The sequence below is a fragment of the Orycteropus afer genome, unplaced genomic scaffold (assembly GCF_000298275.1).
Source record: "Orycteropus afer afer isolate SDZICR_OR568_19922 unplaced genomic scaffold, OryAfe1.0 scaffold00088, whole genome shotgun sequence".
Taxonomy (NCBI): domain Eukaryota; kingdom Metazoa; phylum Chordata; class Mammalia; order Tubulidentata; family Orycteropodidae; genus Orycteropus; species Orycteropus afer.
In genome coordinates, this window is record NW_006921675.1 from 8,873,202 (window position 1) to 8,891,037 (window position 17,836).

The window sequence follows — 17,836 nt, forward strand, 5'->3', positions numbered from 1 at the left end:
GGGGAAGTGCTGTGCACAACCGCATCCAATCTGGGCTAAGCAGATTAGTTCCCTCCCAGGGAAAGGTTCTGGGCAGCCGAGCAGGGCACCTCCCTGTACAGTGGCAGGGGGCTGTCATTACAAGGCCCAGATAGGACATAATTACATGCTCCCTGGAGGGGACTTCTAATTGAATTACAGAGTGTCTCTTGAGCATCAAAGGCTGCCTGTGCTCTGAAGTAGCCCAGCAGTGTGGGAGCAGACACTCCAAGGAGCGAGTGGTGGGTGGGGGTTAGGGTAGAAAGGGGCTCAGGGTGCCAGTGCCCAGAGGGCTCCGTGGATCTCACCGAAACTGAGAGGAGTGGAGGAAGGGATGGAGAGGGGGCAATGGTGGCCCTTCCCTGTCCTCATGCCTAAGAGGCATGCTCCCATCCTAGGTCTCCCTGGGCTGCTGTAGCCTACAGGTGGTCAGAACAGAGAATGCCAGCTCCACATTCATTTGTTCATTCCTTCATTCAGCAGACATGTATTGTGTTCCTCCAATGTCTGAGGCACTCCACTAGCCATGAGAAAAGAACCATGCACTGCTCTGGTCTGAGAACAAGGCCTTGATAGGGACAATTTACTTCTGAGGCAGACATATTACTCATCATATGTGTGTGTGCTCCACAAGCCACAGTTATATCTTCTTAACAAAAAAAAAAAAATGCTTGATGGCATCTAGTCGATTCTGACCCATGGAAACTCCATGTGTTACAGAATAGAACTACTCCATAGAGTTCTCTTGGCTGTGATCTTCAAAGATGCAGATTGCCAGGCCTTTCTTCCTCAGCACTGCTGGATGGTTTCAGACTTCCAATCTTCAGGCTAGTAGCCAACAACAAACCATTTGTGCTACCCAGGGGCCTCGTCTTAACAAGTCCTTCTGAATTTCCTAGTAACATTGACTAGAGGGAGGAGGGGGGTATGCAAGTTGCCTTTAATGCCTCAATCTGAATCCTGACTGAAAGCAGGAAGGAATGCTTCAGTGTATCCATAGCCTCAGGGCTTTCCTCTACTTCAACAACTATCGGCAACTATCATACACATCCCTCTTTCTCATCAGACTCAGCTCCCTCTGGACTGTGTCTGCGTCTTTTCTCCTGTGCTCAACCCCACAGTATGAGCAGATTGTACTCTTGAGTGACTGACATGCCCTCACCACCACCACTTTCCTGTGGCTGCTAGCCTCATTGATTTGGGGGCTATCAGAGGCTCTCTTGGGGACGGCAGAGAGATCCACCTATTCTCCCTTATCATCCATCACCTTCTAACTCTTGGTCTTGGCTGCCATGGGATACCATGGACACAAGATCAAAGGGGCCCCCTGGACTTGAACATATGGTCCTGGGCCAGCACTACCATGTTCCCAGGCAGAAGGCCAAAGTATCATCTGTCAGTAGTCCATGGTGGTGAAGTGACACAAAGAAGACTCCTCTGTGGGCCAGCTTGGACAAGGGTGAGTCTGAGCCAGCAGGCCAGGTGATGAATCCCAACTTCTGACCTGGGTGGTAAGGAGTTTATTTGGCCCTGGACTGCAGACAGGCCCAGTGGCCCCTGAATTAATAGGAAAGAAGTCAACTCAGGCTGTTAAAGAAGAGGTGTGAGTTGTATTCTTAGGAGCTCTGGTGGTGTAGTGCCTAAGGCATTTGACTGCTAACCAGAAGGCTGGTGGTTCAAACCCACCAGCCACTCCTCAGAAGGGTGGGTTGTATCCTTAGCTCCTCCATATGAGGAGAAGAAAGCCTTGCGAACTTACTCTTATTATTACTATTTTTAATGTAGTAAAAAAAAAAAATTTCAAACTGTTGCCATTGAGTCATTTCTGACTCAAGGTGACCGTACGGGTGTCAGAGAAGAACTGGGCTCCACAGGATTTTCAATGGATGATTTTTCAGAAGTAGATCTCCAGGCCTTTCTTCCCAAGTGCCTCTGGGTGGACTTGAACCTCCAACCTTCCAGTTGGCAGCTAAGCACACTAACCATTTGCACTATCCAAAGACTCCAACATAGTAAAAAGATTATGAAGTTTAACATAGGAAGTTCTAAGTGTTGATATGTCCACTTAGAACCTCTATAATCTTACATAAATTTCTTAATAAGTCTTTGTTGTTGGCATTAGTTGACACTGAGTCAGTTCCAACTCATAGCGATCCTGTGTACAACAGAAGGAAAGACTGCCCGGTCCTCTGCATCCACACCACCCTTGCTGTGCTTGAGCCCATGTTGCAGCCACTGTGTCACACCATCTCGTTAGGGTCTTCCCCATTATCACTGACCCTCTGTTTCACCAAGCATGATGCCCTTCTCCAAGGACTGGTCACTTCTGATGACAGGGCCAAATGTACAAGAGATGAAGTCTGGTCATTCCTGCTTCTAAAGAGTATTCTGGCTGTACTTCCAGGACAGACGTGTTCATTCTTCTGGCAGTCCATGGTATTTTCAGTATTCTTCACCAACACCACAATTCAAAGGCACCACTTCTTCTGTGGTCTTCCTTATTCATTGTGCACCTCTCACGTGCATTCATATGACTATTGAAAATACCATGGCTTAAGTTAGGTGCATCTTAGTCCAGAGTGACATCTTTGCTCTTTAACATTTTAAAGACGTCTTTTGCAGCAGATTTTCCCAGTACAATATGTCATTTGATTTCAACTGCTGCTTCCCTAGGCACTGATTGTGGATCCAGGTAAAATGAAATCCTTGACAACTTTAATCTTCTCTCTATTTATCATGATCTTGCTTTAATAATAATTCCTAGGTTCCATTAACTTATCTAAGCAAAAGTGATAATATTAACCCTAAATGTATGCCAAAATTCTTGTACTTTTAAAAGTGGAATTTCATGTTTTTATATAATTATTAGAAGATTTATTATACAAGAAAATAACAACAATAATTGTAATCTTCCCTCAAGGTCTGAACAGCAAAGTTAAAGCCCAGGTAACCAATCCTTTGCCCATTCTCTCCACAATAGTCCGGTCTCCCCACTGAGTTACCCCCAGAAGAACACTTTAAACAATTAGTGCCTAACATTTGCAAAGCATTTTACATCAGTTACAGCTTTTGACAGTGAGCCCTATTCTACCTCCACCCAAAACAGGAAGTATATATACTGTATACTTCCAACAGTCTGCACAGGTTAATTAAAATGTCATTCTCTCTACCTGAATTTATCAACTCAGTGTAGTAACATTAGTTACCTTTTGCTATCTTTTATGAAAAAATAGAAACCTAATTAATTATTGCCTGAAAGTCTTCTGAAACATGAGTTCCATGGGGAGAAGCAGATAATTAAAATGCCTGTGGTTGGCTGCTCGTCGAGAACCACTGGTCTAGTTCATGAAATCCACCAGGTTAGCAGGAGTTCTGGAAGGTTCTGGTCTGATAGGGAAATTATCTGTTTCAAATGCCCAATTGGAATTTCTATTCCTTTGAGTTCATCCAGGGACTAAAAGAAGGTTCTTTGCTTTGTGAGATGAAGAAGAGAGTGGTTCAGAGAGGTTTTTCTCAGTAGGATTGGCCCAGTATTGGAGAGATAGTGGTGGAAACTTCACACTAGTGCACCTCAGTGAAATGGAGACTCCTAGTTTGCTTCTTCGGTGAAGTGTTTCCACCTCCGGGCTCAGAACTAGGATTAGCAGACATTTGGCACTGTCCTCCACATCCACAGCTAAGCTCAGATACAGCCTCAAAATTTCTTTCCAAAATGGCCCTCTGAACAGCCACAAAGAAAAAAACAAACCAAACTCATTGCCACCAAGTTGGATCCAACTCATAGCAACCCCTCCTTGGGTTTCACTGCAGAAGTAGATTGTCCAATCTTCCTTCCAAGGAGTGGCTAGTGATTTTGAACTGCCAGCCTTCTGTTTAGCAGTCAAAGGCCTTAGGCATTATGCTACCAGAGCTCTGAACAGCCAGCTACTACTAACTAACTGGTGCTGACCTAGAAGGAGAGTCCTCTTTTTCACCCCAGCCCTGTGTCCTGGGATCTGTGCACCTGACAGTCACACACTGTGCCACCTATAGATGAGGATACTCTGGGTTCCAGGGAGTTCCTGGAAAGGAGTCAGGTTACAGTTTGTGGGATAAAGAGGGGGTGCCTACTGGTTCCAGCTAAGTCCAGCTGACCAGCTGTCCAGTATGGGAGGAGGTGGAGAAGGAGCGGCTCAAGGAGAGCTGTCATTCTATCCCTGGCAGGCATGACTGGCAGGGAAGCTTTCTGTCCTGCTCTGGAAACCCAAGCTCAGGAAGAGGCTTTGAAAATGACTCAGTACCCAAATAGTGCACATAAAAATGACAGTAGATTATCTTCTGACGCTAGTCTCCTGGAGAAGGCAGACTAGGAAAGGATAAAGGGGGAAGAAATGGTTCTGTTGCCTTGGGATTTGTGCCACTAAGCATCACCCACCAAGAATATTTTCTCTTGATTTGAGCAGAGCTCAGTTTAATCTTGGCCACTGTGTGTGGCCAGCTTGATGCATGTGACAGAGCTGGGGCTCCAGAGGTGGCTATTCCTCCCATTCTCCCACCTACTGCCCCACTCCAGACGGCTATGGAATCAGTTTTCTCTCTGAGGCACAGCAACCCGTATATCCTGTGCCAGTTCTGAGATAACATGTGAGGTCTCACCTGGGACTCCTTTCTAAGTGACATTGCCCACCACCTATAGACCCAACCCTTTAGGCAGCCGTGCTATTACCGTGGATGGAATCCCCACAACAACTTCATTTTCCCACCCCACCATCCAGTTATGGCAGATCCATTGGGGGTAGAGGGGGTGCCTGGCACAGAATAACCAACATATCACATGGTGAGTTGGAAATAAAGAATAAAGGAAAAGGGGCCAATAACATTCCCTCTCTTGAGAAACTGAGTTAGAAGGCTAGGAAGAGCTTGCTAAGTAGGAGCTGAGAGCATATATGCTGAGAGGCACCCTGAGGTAGGCAATTATTGTCAGCTGGCAGTCATGGGGAGAAGGCCACTGAGAGAAGCAGAGATGGACAGAGACAGAGACCATGCAGCCCATGAGGGAGAACATCGGAAAGAGAGGTTGGTCCCTCGAGCCGCCTGATGGCTTTCTGATTGATTCTTGCCTCAGTCTATGCTGGATCCTTATAATTAAACCTGTTTGTGCTAACACACAGGCAAACCCTTTACGGTAAAGGAAAAAAGAGCATCGCAGTGAGTGGGTTGTTTCCTGAAAGATACCAGTCTTCTTGGTGCTATTGTGAAGCTAGTTATTTCCGTCCAAGTGACGGGCTTTCTTAAGGGATATTTTCACAGCTCCCTCTTGATCATGGAAAGAAACCATAAATCAGACAGTAGACAGAATGCAACTCAAGCACACATGCCAACAGTGTAAAGGAAGGGAAAGTAGGGAAAAGGATAAAATTTAAAAGACAGGGCAAAGGGAATCGAAGAGGAAGGCACTGGGCACAAGAAAGAGTAGAAACCACAGCAGTGGTGTCTGTGGTGCCTGAGCAGACACAGGACAGAAAGGAAGGACGCAGCAGAAAACGTCTAGAAGAAAGAGTTACTGCTGCTGCCTGCCGTTGAGTCGGTTCTGACCCGTGGCAACCCCATGTGCAAAGTAGAATGTGCTCCATAGAGTTTTCAAGGCTGTGACCTTTCAGAAGCAGAGGGCCAGGTCTCTCAAGGCACCTCTAGGTTGGATTGAACACGTTTGGCTAGCAGTCCAACCTTTAACCATTTGCACCACCCACAAACTCCAAAAGAGAGAGCAAGTATAATAAATAGCATAAAAACAGAAAGAAAGGCATAAATGGGGAAAGAAGTGAACATATATGACAATGTACAGCCAGGGCCATGGTTAGGCCTGGTAATGGTACACCCTGCACCACTATGACTCAGAAAGAGATGGTGAGAGACAGCAGTGGGGTCAGTGAAGACCATGTGGGATACACAAGGAGAAAACCAAAATGCTATAAATCAAGACCAAAAGGACTGGAAAACATGGACCACTAGAAAGAGAAGGCAGTGTTTGTCATCCACAAATTATAATTTGGCAGCCATACTCTGAGTATTAAATTACCACCACTATACCATTTATTTTGAATTAAAGAACTTACTACAGGGTATTGACTGAGTCATAAATAAATGGCTCTTCATGAACCATCCCACCAGATAATAACTGAACTGGGCTCAGGCCAAGCCAAATCACATCTATATATGCTGACCCTTAGGCAGAGAGGGCAAGGATGGTGAAAATTGAGAGACAACCTGAAATACACACACACACACACACACACATAGTGGTCACTATAGAGTCCTTAGGAGCTCAGGTGGTATAGTGCCTAAGGCATTTGACTGCTAACCAGAAGGCTGGTGGGTCTGAACCTCAGAAGGACAGTCGGGCAATCTACTTCTGTAGAGATACCACCTCAGAAACCCAAGGAGGGGTCACTATGAGTCGGATCCAACTCGAAGGTAATAAGTTTTGTTTTGTTTTGTTTTGTTTTTTTGAGCTATGGAACGCTGGTGGAGCAGTGGTTAAGCATTTGGCTGCTAACTGAAAGGTCAGTGGTTTGAACCCACCAGCCACTCCATGGGAGAAAGAAATGACAGTCTGCTCCCATAAAGATTTATAGCCTTAGAAACCCTATGGGGCAGTTCTTCTCTGACCTACAGGGTTACTAGGAGTCAAATTGACTCAGTGGTCATCAGTTGTTGTTTCTTTGTTTTTGAGTGGTTACTAATGGATCCCTGGTGGCATAATGATTAAGTTCTCAACTGCTAACTGAAGTTATTGGTTCGAACCCACCCAATGGCTCTGAGAAGATATACCTGGCAATCAGGTCCTATAAAGGTTACAGCCTAGAAAACCCTATGGAGTAGTTCTATTCTTCTCATAGGGTCACTGGGAGTTGAAACTGACTCAACAGCACTAAGGAGTCCTTGGGTGGTGCAAATGGTTAGCTTAGCTGCTAACCAAGTGCTTGATTCTTCAAGTTCACCCAGAGCTGCCTCAGAAGAAAGGCTTGGCAATCTACTTCCAAAAAATCAGCCATTGAAAAACCTATGAAACACAGTTTACTTTGACAAACATGGGGTCACCGGCCATTGGAACTGACTCAATGGGGACTAGTTAGTGATCACTAAGCTTTTGGAAAAGACAAATTTTTCTATAATAAATAAGTGTCACTTTCAACTTCTTTTCTACTTGTCCAAGTAATTTCCTACTTGAGTATCTGGCAGATGTGTAAAGGCAAGGATATAGTTTCCAATGCATGACAACTCTATCACCGTTTGAGAATATTTTCCTAATGATTTCCTTCATGGTCATTTAACAAAATCCTCAAAGGATCCTGCTGAACGCTACTGAACTGTTCAGAATTTAAATATGGGGACTCTTCTCTCTTTGGAAATCAAGGACTTCTCTCTTCCAACTATCAATTATATGCCCGATGCCATGACCCTATACTGGGCTCTCTTTAAAAACAACACAAAGAAGAAAACAGCCCTTTGAACAAGCTGATGACAGGAGCTCTGACAGCTATTACCTTCCTCGTGGAGCTGGTGGGAACATAACCAAAGGGTGGGAATGGAATGAGTTGTCGTATACCATCTAAATACACGTGGGAACTTGGTGAAGGATTTTACACAAGGAGCAGTCTTCCTCCTCATCTTGCTGTTTTGCCCAAATACCCTTGTCTTAATTCTTTTTTTTTTTTTCTCCCCACCACTGACAGATGTTTCTTATGCTTCCAATGCGGTTATTATGAACTGTGTTGCTGTAAAGGGTCTTGGCTACTTATCCTGGTGCCACTTGACCGAGAGATTCTCTAGCCTGGTGCTGCCAGAAAGACAATGTGAGCCACATATGTGAGTCTTCATTGTTGAGAGTTAATGAGGAAACTTTGACCATAAGAGCCAGAAAAGTCAAGAAAAAACCAGGCAGGCCCATGGTAGGATCCCCATCTGTATCCCTTTATTATTGCCTGAAGTCCCAATAGCATCCCCCTGAGCAGTGCATAAGGAACTCTGGTAGCATAGTGGCTAAAGCACTTGACTGCGAACCAGAAGGCTGGTGGTTCAAACCCACCAGCCACTCCTCGGAAGGAAGATGGGGCAATCTACTTCCGTAGTGATACTGCCTTGGAAACCCAAGGAGGGGTCGCTATGAGTAGGGCCGACTCAACGGCACATAACAATAACAACACGAACAGTGGATAGGAGAACCTGCTTTAAGCATGATGGTCCATTTTCTGATAGGCCAGTCATGTGATCATCTCCAACCATAGTGTGTTTTTTGCCTCAAACCCAACCTCACATTCCCCCTGGTGGTGTCTCCAACCCTGTGCCCCTGAGTTTTCTCACACCAAAGGGCAGACTCATGCGAGCAGACCAGGAGCTGCTCCATTGTTTGTGACACCCAAGGAAGCCAGGAGGAGATGGTGTTGAGTGGTCCAGTCCTGCCAGAGAGCATTTCATTTGTAGACCCTGAAGCCCACTAATCAGGAAGGTTTTGAACTTCTTATAACATTTGCAGACATATAAGGTTGTCAGAAGACTTGGGATGCTTCCACAGAGTTGAAATATGTAATTTTTAAAGATCTTTAAAGGTCTTAATCATTAAGAAAGTATACAAGAAAGAATTCAGAAAGAAAAAGAAATATCAGGACCTAGGGCCCTTCTGGACACAATTTCCAAAGCTTCTGCTTAATAAATCATATAGCCTTTAATCACTCTTTCAGCCCCAGAAGAAGGGAATGGTGTTTGTATAATCCAATTTGAAATGTTTCTCTGTACTGCTAAGTATGCCATCTGATAATTAGCTCAGACATGGATTTCCTTCTTCAGGACAAACAGGCCAAACACATAGCCCCATAGTGGGTTCCATGAAGTCATGGGTCCTGGTAACTAATCGTTTACCTAAACCTGGAAGGATCTTGTTACTGGAAGTCAGACACCTAAGACCAAAGAAATGAAAAAGAGAGGGATGTCAGGCATTGGGGAGCTACCACCACTTCCACTTCACTACCACTCTCACCAGGCTGGCAGCTTGTGACCCTTCTCCAACACCAAAGGACATTCTAAGAGCATACCATCTCCCCTTGTGGCCAGAAAGAGCCTATCCCAACACCTTGCTGAGCCGAACAAAAAGAAAAAAAAAGCCTCCTATGTTGTCATAGGAGTTCTGGTGGCGGAGTGCCTAAGGCATTTGACTGCTAACCAGAAGGCTGGCAGTTCAAACCCACCAGGAACTCCTTGGAAGGAAGACTGGGCAACGTACTTCCATAGAGATACCACCTCAGAAACTCAAGGAGAGGTCACTATGAGTCAGATCCTACTCGACAGCAATGTTTTTTTTTTTTTTTTTTAAATGTTGTCATGAAATTGGAGACTAAGCTAATTGTATCCTGGAGCACACAGATTCTTATATACTTTGATGGAAAGATTCCTTGAAGGTGGAAGGTTACAGAGAAAGAACTCCAGGAAGAGAATGGCTTGCATCAATTTAGAAAAATCTCACTATTTCATGGACCAGGATCTAGTCTGCAGTTCACCGGGGTTGCCCAAAGATATCCCAGTTGTGCTCGCCACCTATTCTCAGTAAGAGATCACCAGGACGGAGAGGACTTCTCTTCCCTTCTGTGGGCTCAGTGTTTCTCCTCCTGAGTGGTCACAAGATGAAAACAAAGATTGAAAATAAACTTAAAACTAAAACTCACTGCCATTGAGTCAATCCGACTCATAGAGACTCCTCCTTGGGTTTCCGAGGCGATATCTCTATGGATGTAGATTGCCCAATCTTCCTTCCAAGAAGTGGCTGGTGGGTTTGAACTGCCAGCCTTCTGATTAGCAGTCAAATGCCTTAGACACTACCACTACGCTACCAGAGATCCCAAAGATTAAAAATAGTTCATGAGCTCTGGTAGCGTAGTGGCTAAGGCACTTGACTGCTAACCAGAAGGCTGGCGGTTCAAACCCACCAGCCACTCCTCGGAAGGAAGGTTGGGCAATCCTACTTCTGTAGTGATACTGCCTTGGAAACCCAAGGAGGGGTCGCTATGAGTCAGGGCTGACTCGACGGCACATAACAACAACAGTAGAGAGATTAATGTCTTGCACTTCTAATGCATCTTTCACCCAAGAATTGCCACATTTGTTCCAAAGTTAACATTTTACTGATGCATGAAAATAAGATGGAGAAGTCCAAAGGGGGGAGGGAAAGGATTCAAATTGGTAGCCTCTAAAATCCCTTCCAGGAGCTCTGGTAGCATAGTGGCTAAGGCACTAGACTGCTAACCAGAAGGCTGGTGGTTCAAACCCACCAGCCACTCCTTGGAAGGAAGATGGGGTAATCTACTTCCATAGTGATACCGCCTCGGAAAAACAAGGACGGGTCGCTATGAGTCGGGTCTGACTCGATGGCATATAACAACAACAACAAAATCCCTTCCAACTCTAACTTTCTGTCATATCTAGCTGTGTGACCTCGGACAAGTCACTTTCCTTCCCTGAGTCTCAGTTAACTAATTTGTAAAAGCAGCAGTTGGTTACCTTCCAATTTTAACCTTCTGATTTGGGTGGGAAATGTGGGGCACAGCCAGCATTCTGCTCTTCCTCAGAGGCAGGGCCGTGCTATTTAATTAGAGTAATTCTCGACATTTGCATATTTGACATTCACAGCTTCCACTATTCCCAGAGACCCCAAAGGTCCATGAGCTGCAATAATCTGTTATTTTGAAGAAGCATGCTGTGAGCCTGGGATGTAGGAGCCAGCCACTTGTTCGGTGAGGAAGCCTACTAAAGTGAGGGCCCATGTCTCAGTGAGGTTTTGTTATTGTAAGCAATAGGCAAAGCCGTAATGCTCTTGAAGGACTGTAGTACTAGTGTGAAAGGTGGGGATTCTTGTGGATCATGAAGCCCTCAAGAGCATCCCCCTCCAATGTGAGGGGTTCACTGTAACATGGGTGTAAACTGATCATGTACCCACATCCTCCCCACAGCCATCACTACTACATCCTTAATGATGTGGTTACCCACACTATGGTGGTGTTACCGAGAAGGGTACTGGAATTCCTCTTATACTGAACGTATCTCTACCACAGCACTTCTCCCCTGTTCTGACTGTATATCTTATACGCCCCTCTACTAAAGGATAAGATCTTTGAAAGCTGAAATGCCAGCTTGTCTTGTCCATTTATTTATCCCTAGCACCTAGTATTGTCCCAAAGACACAGCAGGTATTTAATAAATGTTTGTTGAATAAGCAACCACCTTTTATGAACAGGCACTATGCTCCAGGTACATTTTCTTCATATTTGTATTTAGTACTAATCACTACAGGAGTTCTGGTGGTGTAGTGGTTAAAGCACTCAGCTGCTAAGAAAAATGTCAGTGGTTCAAACCCAAAAGCCACTCCATGGGAGACAGATGAGGCAGTCTGCCTTGGTAAAGATTTACCACCTTGCAAATCCTTTGGGGGCAGTTCTACTCTATTCATAGGGTCACTATGAGTCAGAATCAACTCAATGGCAGTGGTATTATTTTTTGTGGGGTTTTTTGTTTTGTTTTGGTTTGGTTTGGTTTTGGTTTTGGTTTCCTTCTTCTTACTTATCACTATAGATATTATTAATTTTCACGATTCCAACAAAAAATCTGGGACTCAAACAAATGAAGTGACTTGTCCTAAGGTACACACACAGTGAGAGGTAGATTCACATCCATTTGTCAGATGTTTGCTTTTCTATCCTGCCATGCTGCCATGGGCTTCTCTGCATAAGAGTCAACAAGTGCCTTCATTGGCCTCACATTATCAATATGGTGTTGCCTCAATTTCAACCTGATTAGTCTGGTAGCATAGTGGCTAAGACACTTGCCTGCTAACCAGACGGCTGGCGGTTCAAACCCACCAGCCACTCCTCATAAAGAAGGTTGGGCAATCCTACTTCCGTAGTGATACTGCCTCGGAAACCCAAGGAGGGGTCGCTATGAGTCGGGGCCGACTCGACGGCACATAACAACAACAACAACAAGTCTAGAGGAGCATGGTGAGGGCAAAATTGACAATGCTACAGGCTTGGTAGGGAAATAAAACTGCTCAAAGATGAGAGTATTAGAAAGTGGAATTGCTCAGGCACCACACAGCTTCTTTCTAAGTACTCAGAAGATTTCAATTCCAGTTTCCAAATTGGTATTGCAATAATAGGGTTTTAGGGAAGGGGTTCTTTCAAGACTATATGGTTTCAGAAGCTGGGTTCTAGCTAAGTTGAGGTTGGAAGTTGGAAATGGAAAGCAAGCATTCATGACTGAATTAAACAAGTCACTTGAAAAGCCATTTTTCTTTCTGGGTCTCAAGGTTTGGTCAAGAGCTTTTAGTCTTTCTACTCCAAATCCAGACCAGCAGCATCAGAAGCGTGTTAGAAATGCCCTAGGCTGGACCTTCCGAATCAGAATCTGCATTTTAGCAGGACCCCTGGATGATTCATATGCACATTAAAGTTTGAGAAGCACTGCTCTAGAAGATAGTCTAAGGTCCTTCTGGTTCTAGTATTTTATGTTTAGGTTAGGACCCTTCATGTAAGCTGGATAAAAAAAGAGCACGCTCATTAATTAGGGTCAAAGAGAGAGCTCTCTTTTCAGTGTAAATGACCTGATCACTTCAATGATATCTTTGGAAGAATATTGTTAATTCATCAATATTTCTATTAAGGGCCATCATTTACTGAGCACATGCCATGTATCAGGTACACTGCACACAATGTTTTCATATCGTCATAACGGCCACGCATGACAGATATTATTATCTCTATTTTACTGTTGAGAAAATGATCTCATAGGCTAAGAAATTTTCTCAAAGTCACATGGTTAGGTCAGCGGCAGAGCTAGCATTTTAACGCAGTGTATTTAGAGCCCATGGTTTCTCTGCTATGTGATTCTGCCTCTAGGTGTAACGCTATGATTTAAAGTATCAAGGGCAGAACTGCTACGCCAGATTGGATGAACACTCATTAGACTCATTATTCTGCAATGATGATGACAATAAAAGTAGATCTATATTGAAGTCTAAACAAATAGTATAAAGGAACAGATGGAAACTGAGACTTGTTCTTCAAGGTCCTAGAACATCTTAGAATCTCACCCTTCTGGGGACTGACATCCACTATCACCCAGATATGAGCATTCGTGAAGCTCATTTACATCAAGATATTATTCAAGCTGAAAACAGAAATGGGTTTGAGAAAGGGTTAGTCATATTCAAAAACTATAGGTGCACAATCAATTATTAATAGGATGAGAAACTTGGGAGCCAAGCCTCCGATTTCTGAAAAACCACCCTTCCCTATCACTAGTAGATAGAATACTGGATTGGAGGAACCATAAGTCTGTCCAATTATGGCTAATGTTGTAGTTCTGAAACCATTTAAGGACTGACAGTAACCTCTTATATACTGACATTGCCATAAACATGTGTGAAATTTCCCGGAACCTGTCTTCCCAGCCAGGGCCTGTCTTTCATTTGCATGTATAAGCGCTCTCCCCAGAGCACATGTAAATGGACAGTATTCTCTGGAAGGCACCGTTTTTTCCTTATGCTAACAAATTATTATCCTTCCCAGCAAAATGACTAAACAGAGTTCTAATAAATCAATTTGTCAATGGCTATTTCACTTTCAGGAGATAATATTCCTTATTCTGTTTTTGGCTAGTGCAATTATGACCTACACTGAGCTTCTGCATGTATGGTTCAGAAAATTCTCTGAGCTGGAAGGAACTGTGAAAGCTCTGATCTGTCTCCAGGCAAGGAAAGTATTGTTAGTCCCACCCTGCAGATGAGACAGTTTAGCCCCAGAGGCACTAAATGCCTTGCCATAGTCATATTATTAGGAAAGGATTACATGGGGAGAAGAGCAGAGGATCCTGGGTCACTTATTTCTGCTGCCAACAGAGCCCAGCCTTCTTTGGGTTTCGTTTGCATGGTGGTAAAAAGCACTTCTGTGACACATCTCCCTAGATTCTGTGGCCCCTTTCTTCATGAGTTCCTTCTCTCACACTCCTAGGAATGGTACATTTTCATTTCTCATGGAAAAGCGTCATTAGCAGATTCCTAGAACAGTGTGACATCTCTCCTTTCTATATTATAAAAACAAAACAAAATCTGTTGCCATTGAGTCAATTCCAACTCATAGCAACCCCATGTGTTACAAAGTAGAACTGCCCCACCATAAGGTTTTTTTCGTCTGTGATCTTTACAGAAGCAGTCCTCCAGGTTCTTCTGAGGGGCGGCTGGGTGGGTTCTAATTGCCAACCTTTAGGTTAGTGGTAAAACTCAAACTGTTTGCACCATCCAGACACCTTAGCTATATTATATGCTCCCCTTCATTCCTCACGAAGGAACTCTGGTAGTACTGTGGCTAAGGCATTGGGCTGCTAACCAAAAGGTCAGTGGTCCAAACCCACCAGCTGTTCTGTGGGAGAAAGATGAAGCAATCTGTTTCTATAAAGATTTACAGCCTTTGAAACCCTGTGGGGCAATTCTACTCTGTCCTATAGAGTCGCTATGAGTTAGAATCGACTCAATGGCAGCAGGTTGGTTTTTCCTTATTTCTTCACACCTTCTCCTGCAACTGCTTATTGCTTGTGGACATGAGCAAACAACTCAGAGAGGCAAGGCTCCTTTTTCTTATCTCCATCCTTCTTGGCCACCCTGGTAGAGTCTGCCCTGTAATTTGCCTGATAAGCTGCAAATCCCAGAGAAGATTACTCTGCTTTTTTTCTCCACAGCTATCCATCTGGGAAAAGGACAGAGCACCCAATTAACAAGGAAATTCAATGGGGAGAGGCCTTACAGTGATAGCAATAGAAGTACAATATTCCCAGTTTCTAAGGGATAAATGGGGCAGTGACTTGAGTGTAAGTATTTTAGGAGAACCCTGGATTGTGAAAAGAGATGACCATGCAGAGGACACATGTTATCCCACAATTCCTAAGAGCTTCTCCTTCACTGCCTAGCCAGATCTTGGAATTTGTAACTGTGACTAAACACAAGTAGCCACTGCTTTGGGAGCTCTACTTCTTCCAGGTAACCTCCAGGACCGAAGTCATACTGACTCATCTCACCTAGGCTGGGCAAGTTGCATAAAATAGCCTGTAGACACTTAAAGAGTCTGCCAAGTGCCAATCAATTTTGCAATTTCCAAATGGAAGGAGAGGTGCTTGAAACCTGGTTATACAATACAACTGCAGTATGGTAGCAGGGGGAAAAAAAAGCCAATCCTCTTGAGGATGTCCTGGTTGGACTATGACTGTCCCAGAATGGTAAGGTTTGACTTGAAAACACATGTAAGCCCTTGACATGAGAAGAAAAGGAAGGAGAGCCCCAAGCAGTCTCTTATTTTGTGCTTAGTCACAAGTATTATCCAAAATGTGATATCACACAGCTTCTGTCACCCCCAGCCCACCTCCACCAGCCATCATTTTGGGTTTCAGTAAATACAATGTTCTGTGTCCTTAGATCCTGCTACAGAGTTCCTTGCCCAGAACCAATTTAAAATAAGGAAAGTTTTGGAAACAGAACCTTCCCAGTAGTGTCTGCTGATCCTGCATACCTGTGATGGAACCAAAGGTTGACATTAACATAAACACATGGAAGAGTTTTAAAGAGTGGTACAGAAGGACAGAAGGAGATGGCAAGGCAGGTGAAGGAGGAAGGTTAGAATAAAGAAAGGTTACTTACACAGTTTCATCATTCTTGAATTCCAACTCCCCATATGTGTCTTCAAAGTCCTCACCACCACCCTTGGCTGTCCCTTCTACTGTCCTAAAAGGGACGATGACTGTGCCCCGGGCACCTGATGTCCGCAGAACCTTGACCTCCATGACACCAATACTTTCACTGACATGAATAGTATCACATTCAAAAGTGAAGATGCCTGCGTGATCATCATCCAAGATGGTGACTGTAGCTACACAAGGGGATGCTAGGACAGCCCGAGGCAAGGGAAAACTGTTTAGTACTGCTGGAGGCATGCCCTCCTCTGGCTGCTCTTCCTCTATGCGGACATTACTCAACCTCACAAAGAAGTGTTCATCCTCCTCAAAAATGTCGTCATCAATGATGCCCACAGAGAACTCCTTCTGGGTTTCTCCTGGCTTCAGAACAACAGTGCCCTCTGTGAACTCATAGTCAGCCCCTGCATTTGCAGAACCATCCTCTGTTTTGTAGTCCACATACATGGTCTTGGACGTGTCCCCGCCTTTCCTCACCACTGTCAGGAGTACAGCCCCACAGTTCTCCAGGCACTGGTAAGAACACGGATCAAAGAAGACCTTGGAGACAAAGTCCTCAGGCTCGTCGGTATGCACCTCACTCATGCTGGAGGTCTTCTTGGCTTGTTCTGCTGCATGTTTCTTTAAGATATTACCTGCACCAGTCATCATACGAGTGGCTTGAATCCGGTAGAAGGCCCGGCTCTTCTGTTGGTGGGAAAGGGCATAGTAATTGGCCATCTCCACCAGCTGATCTAAGTCCTTCTCCGGGTGTTTTTGCTTCAGATCCTTGAGAATCCGGATCATCTCCCTGCGGGACTCATCAACTTCCTTCCCTTCCAGGGGCACCAGGTTTCCATCTAGAAAGTGGGAATTCATCATTTTCCCATCCATCTCAATTCCCTTGGGGTGGTCGCCCTCTGTCTCTATGATAATTCCTCGGTGTTTATCTGTGCGGTACTTTTTATGCATGTATTTATAGAAGAGCAGTCGCCTATCTGCCACCCAGGCCAGAAGGACACACACTGGAAAGAAGAAGAGAGTGAGGAGGCCTTCCCAAACCTGGACCACACCAGGAGAGAAGACTGCCAGGATCATATAGAGCCAGATGTAGGCAAAGATGCTCCAAGCAGCAGTGACGAAGAAGACTCGTAGGTGCTTGATCTTTCGAGTCTCTCCATCGGGGATCACGTACACACAGATGCCAATGATTATGAACATGTTGAAGGCTGCACTGCCTACGATGGTGGAAGGTCCCAGATCACCAGCAATGAACCCATGACCACACACCTCAATTAAAGAGAGGAGGATCTCAGGAGCAGAGGAACCTAGTGCCATAAGGGTCAGATTGGACACAGTTTCATTCCAGACCCGAATCGTGGTTGTACTGGTCTCTCCATTGGGCTTTTTGATAGTCACCTCCCTTTCTTGAGAGGTAATGACTTCAATAGATGCCATGAAGCGATCAGCAATGATAGACACCCCAAGGAACATGTATATCAGGGCCACAAAATAGACAATGACCCTGGCAATCTTGTCCCCAAGGGAAGGGTTCTCCGGATACCAGATTGGTAAGATGACACCCTCCTTGCAGTCTGATGACCCTGAACAGGACTCATTGTTCTGCCCTGTGCTGGGCACATTCCCTGAGCCACCAGCCTCTGCCCGAAGACCATTCAGGAAAAGCACAAAAGTAACCAGGCCAAAATGGAGGAAGGCAGAGGTGAGAGGCTGCAACCGTAACCACGCCATACACAAGACTTAGCCGCTGGCTTCCACTGCAGCACCAATGGTCCTCCTGACGGGCCAGAGACCTAGAAAAGACCAGAGAGGCAGTAAAAGGCATGAGGTAGGGGGACAGAAAATGGCAGGTTCCCACCAATATACCGATGCTTCACCTTGAGTGACATATTGCACTAACGTGTGGGGCAGTCTCTCACTTGGAAAAGTAGATGTCAATGGGAGGCACAAATAGCTGCTTTGTCCTCAGGACCATCTGGTAGAGACTGAGATGAAGAATGGATTAAAATATCTAGGAATATTGATGATGGAAACATAAGCAGTACCCTTCTAGTCC

The 17,836-nt window shown here is 44.8% G+C and overlaps 1 protein-coding gene across 1 annotated transcript in view; it reads right to left on the reverse strand.

The window, feature by feature from the left end:
* Positions 1-17,511, reverse strand: part of SLC8A3 (solute carrier family 8 member A3) — a 160,567-nt gene extending 143,056 nt beyond the window's left edge. Inside the window, exon 1 of the mRNA XM_007942332.2 lies at positions 15,728-17,511. Coding sequence (XP_007940523.1) covers positions 15,728-17,511 — 1,784 coding nt within the window. The remainder of the gene's footprint in view (positions 1-15,727) is intronic.
* Positions 17,512-17,836: the final 325 nt, after the last annotated feature.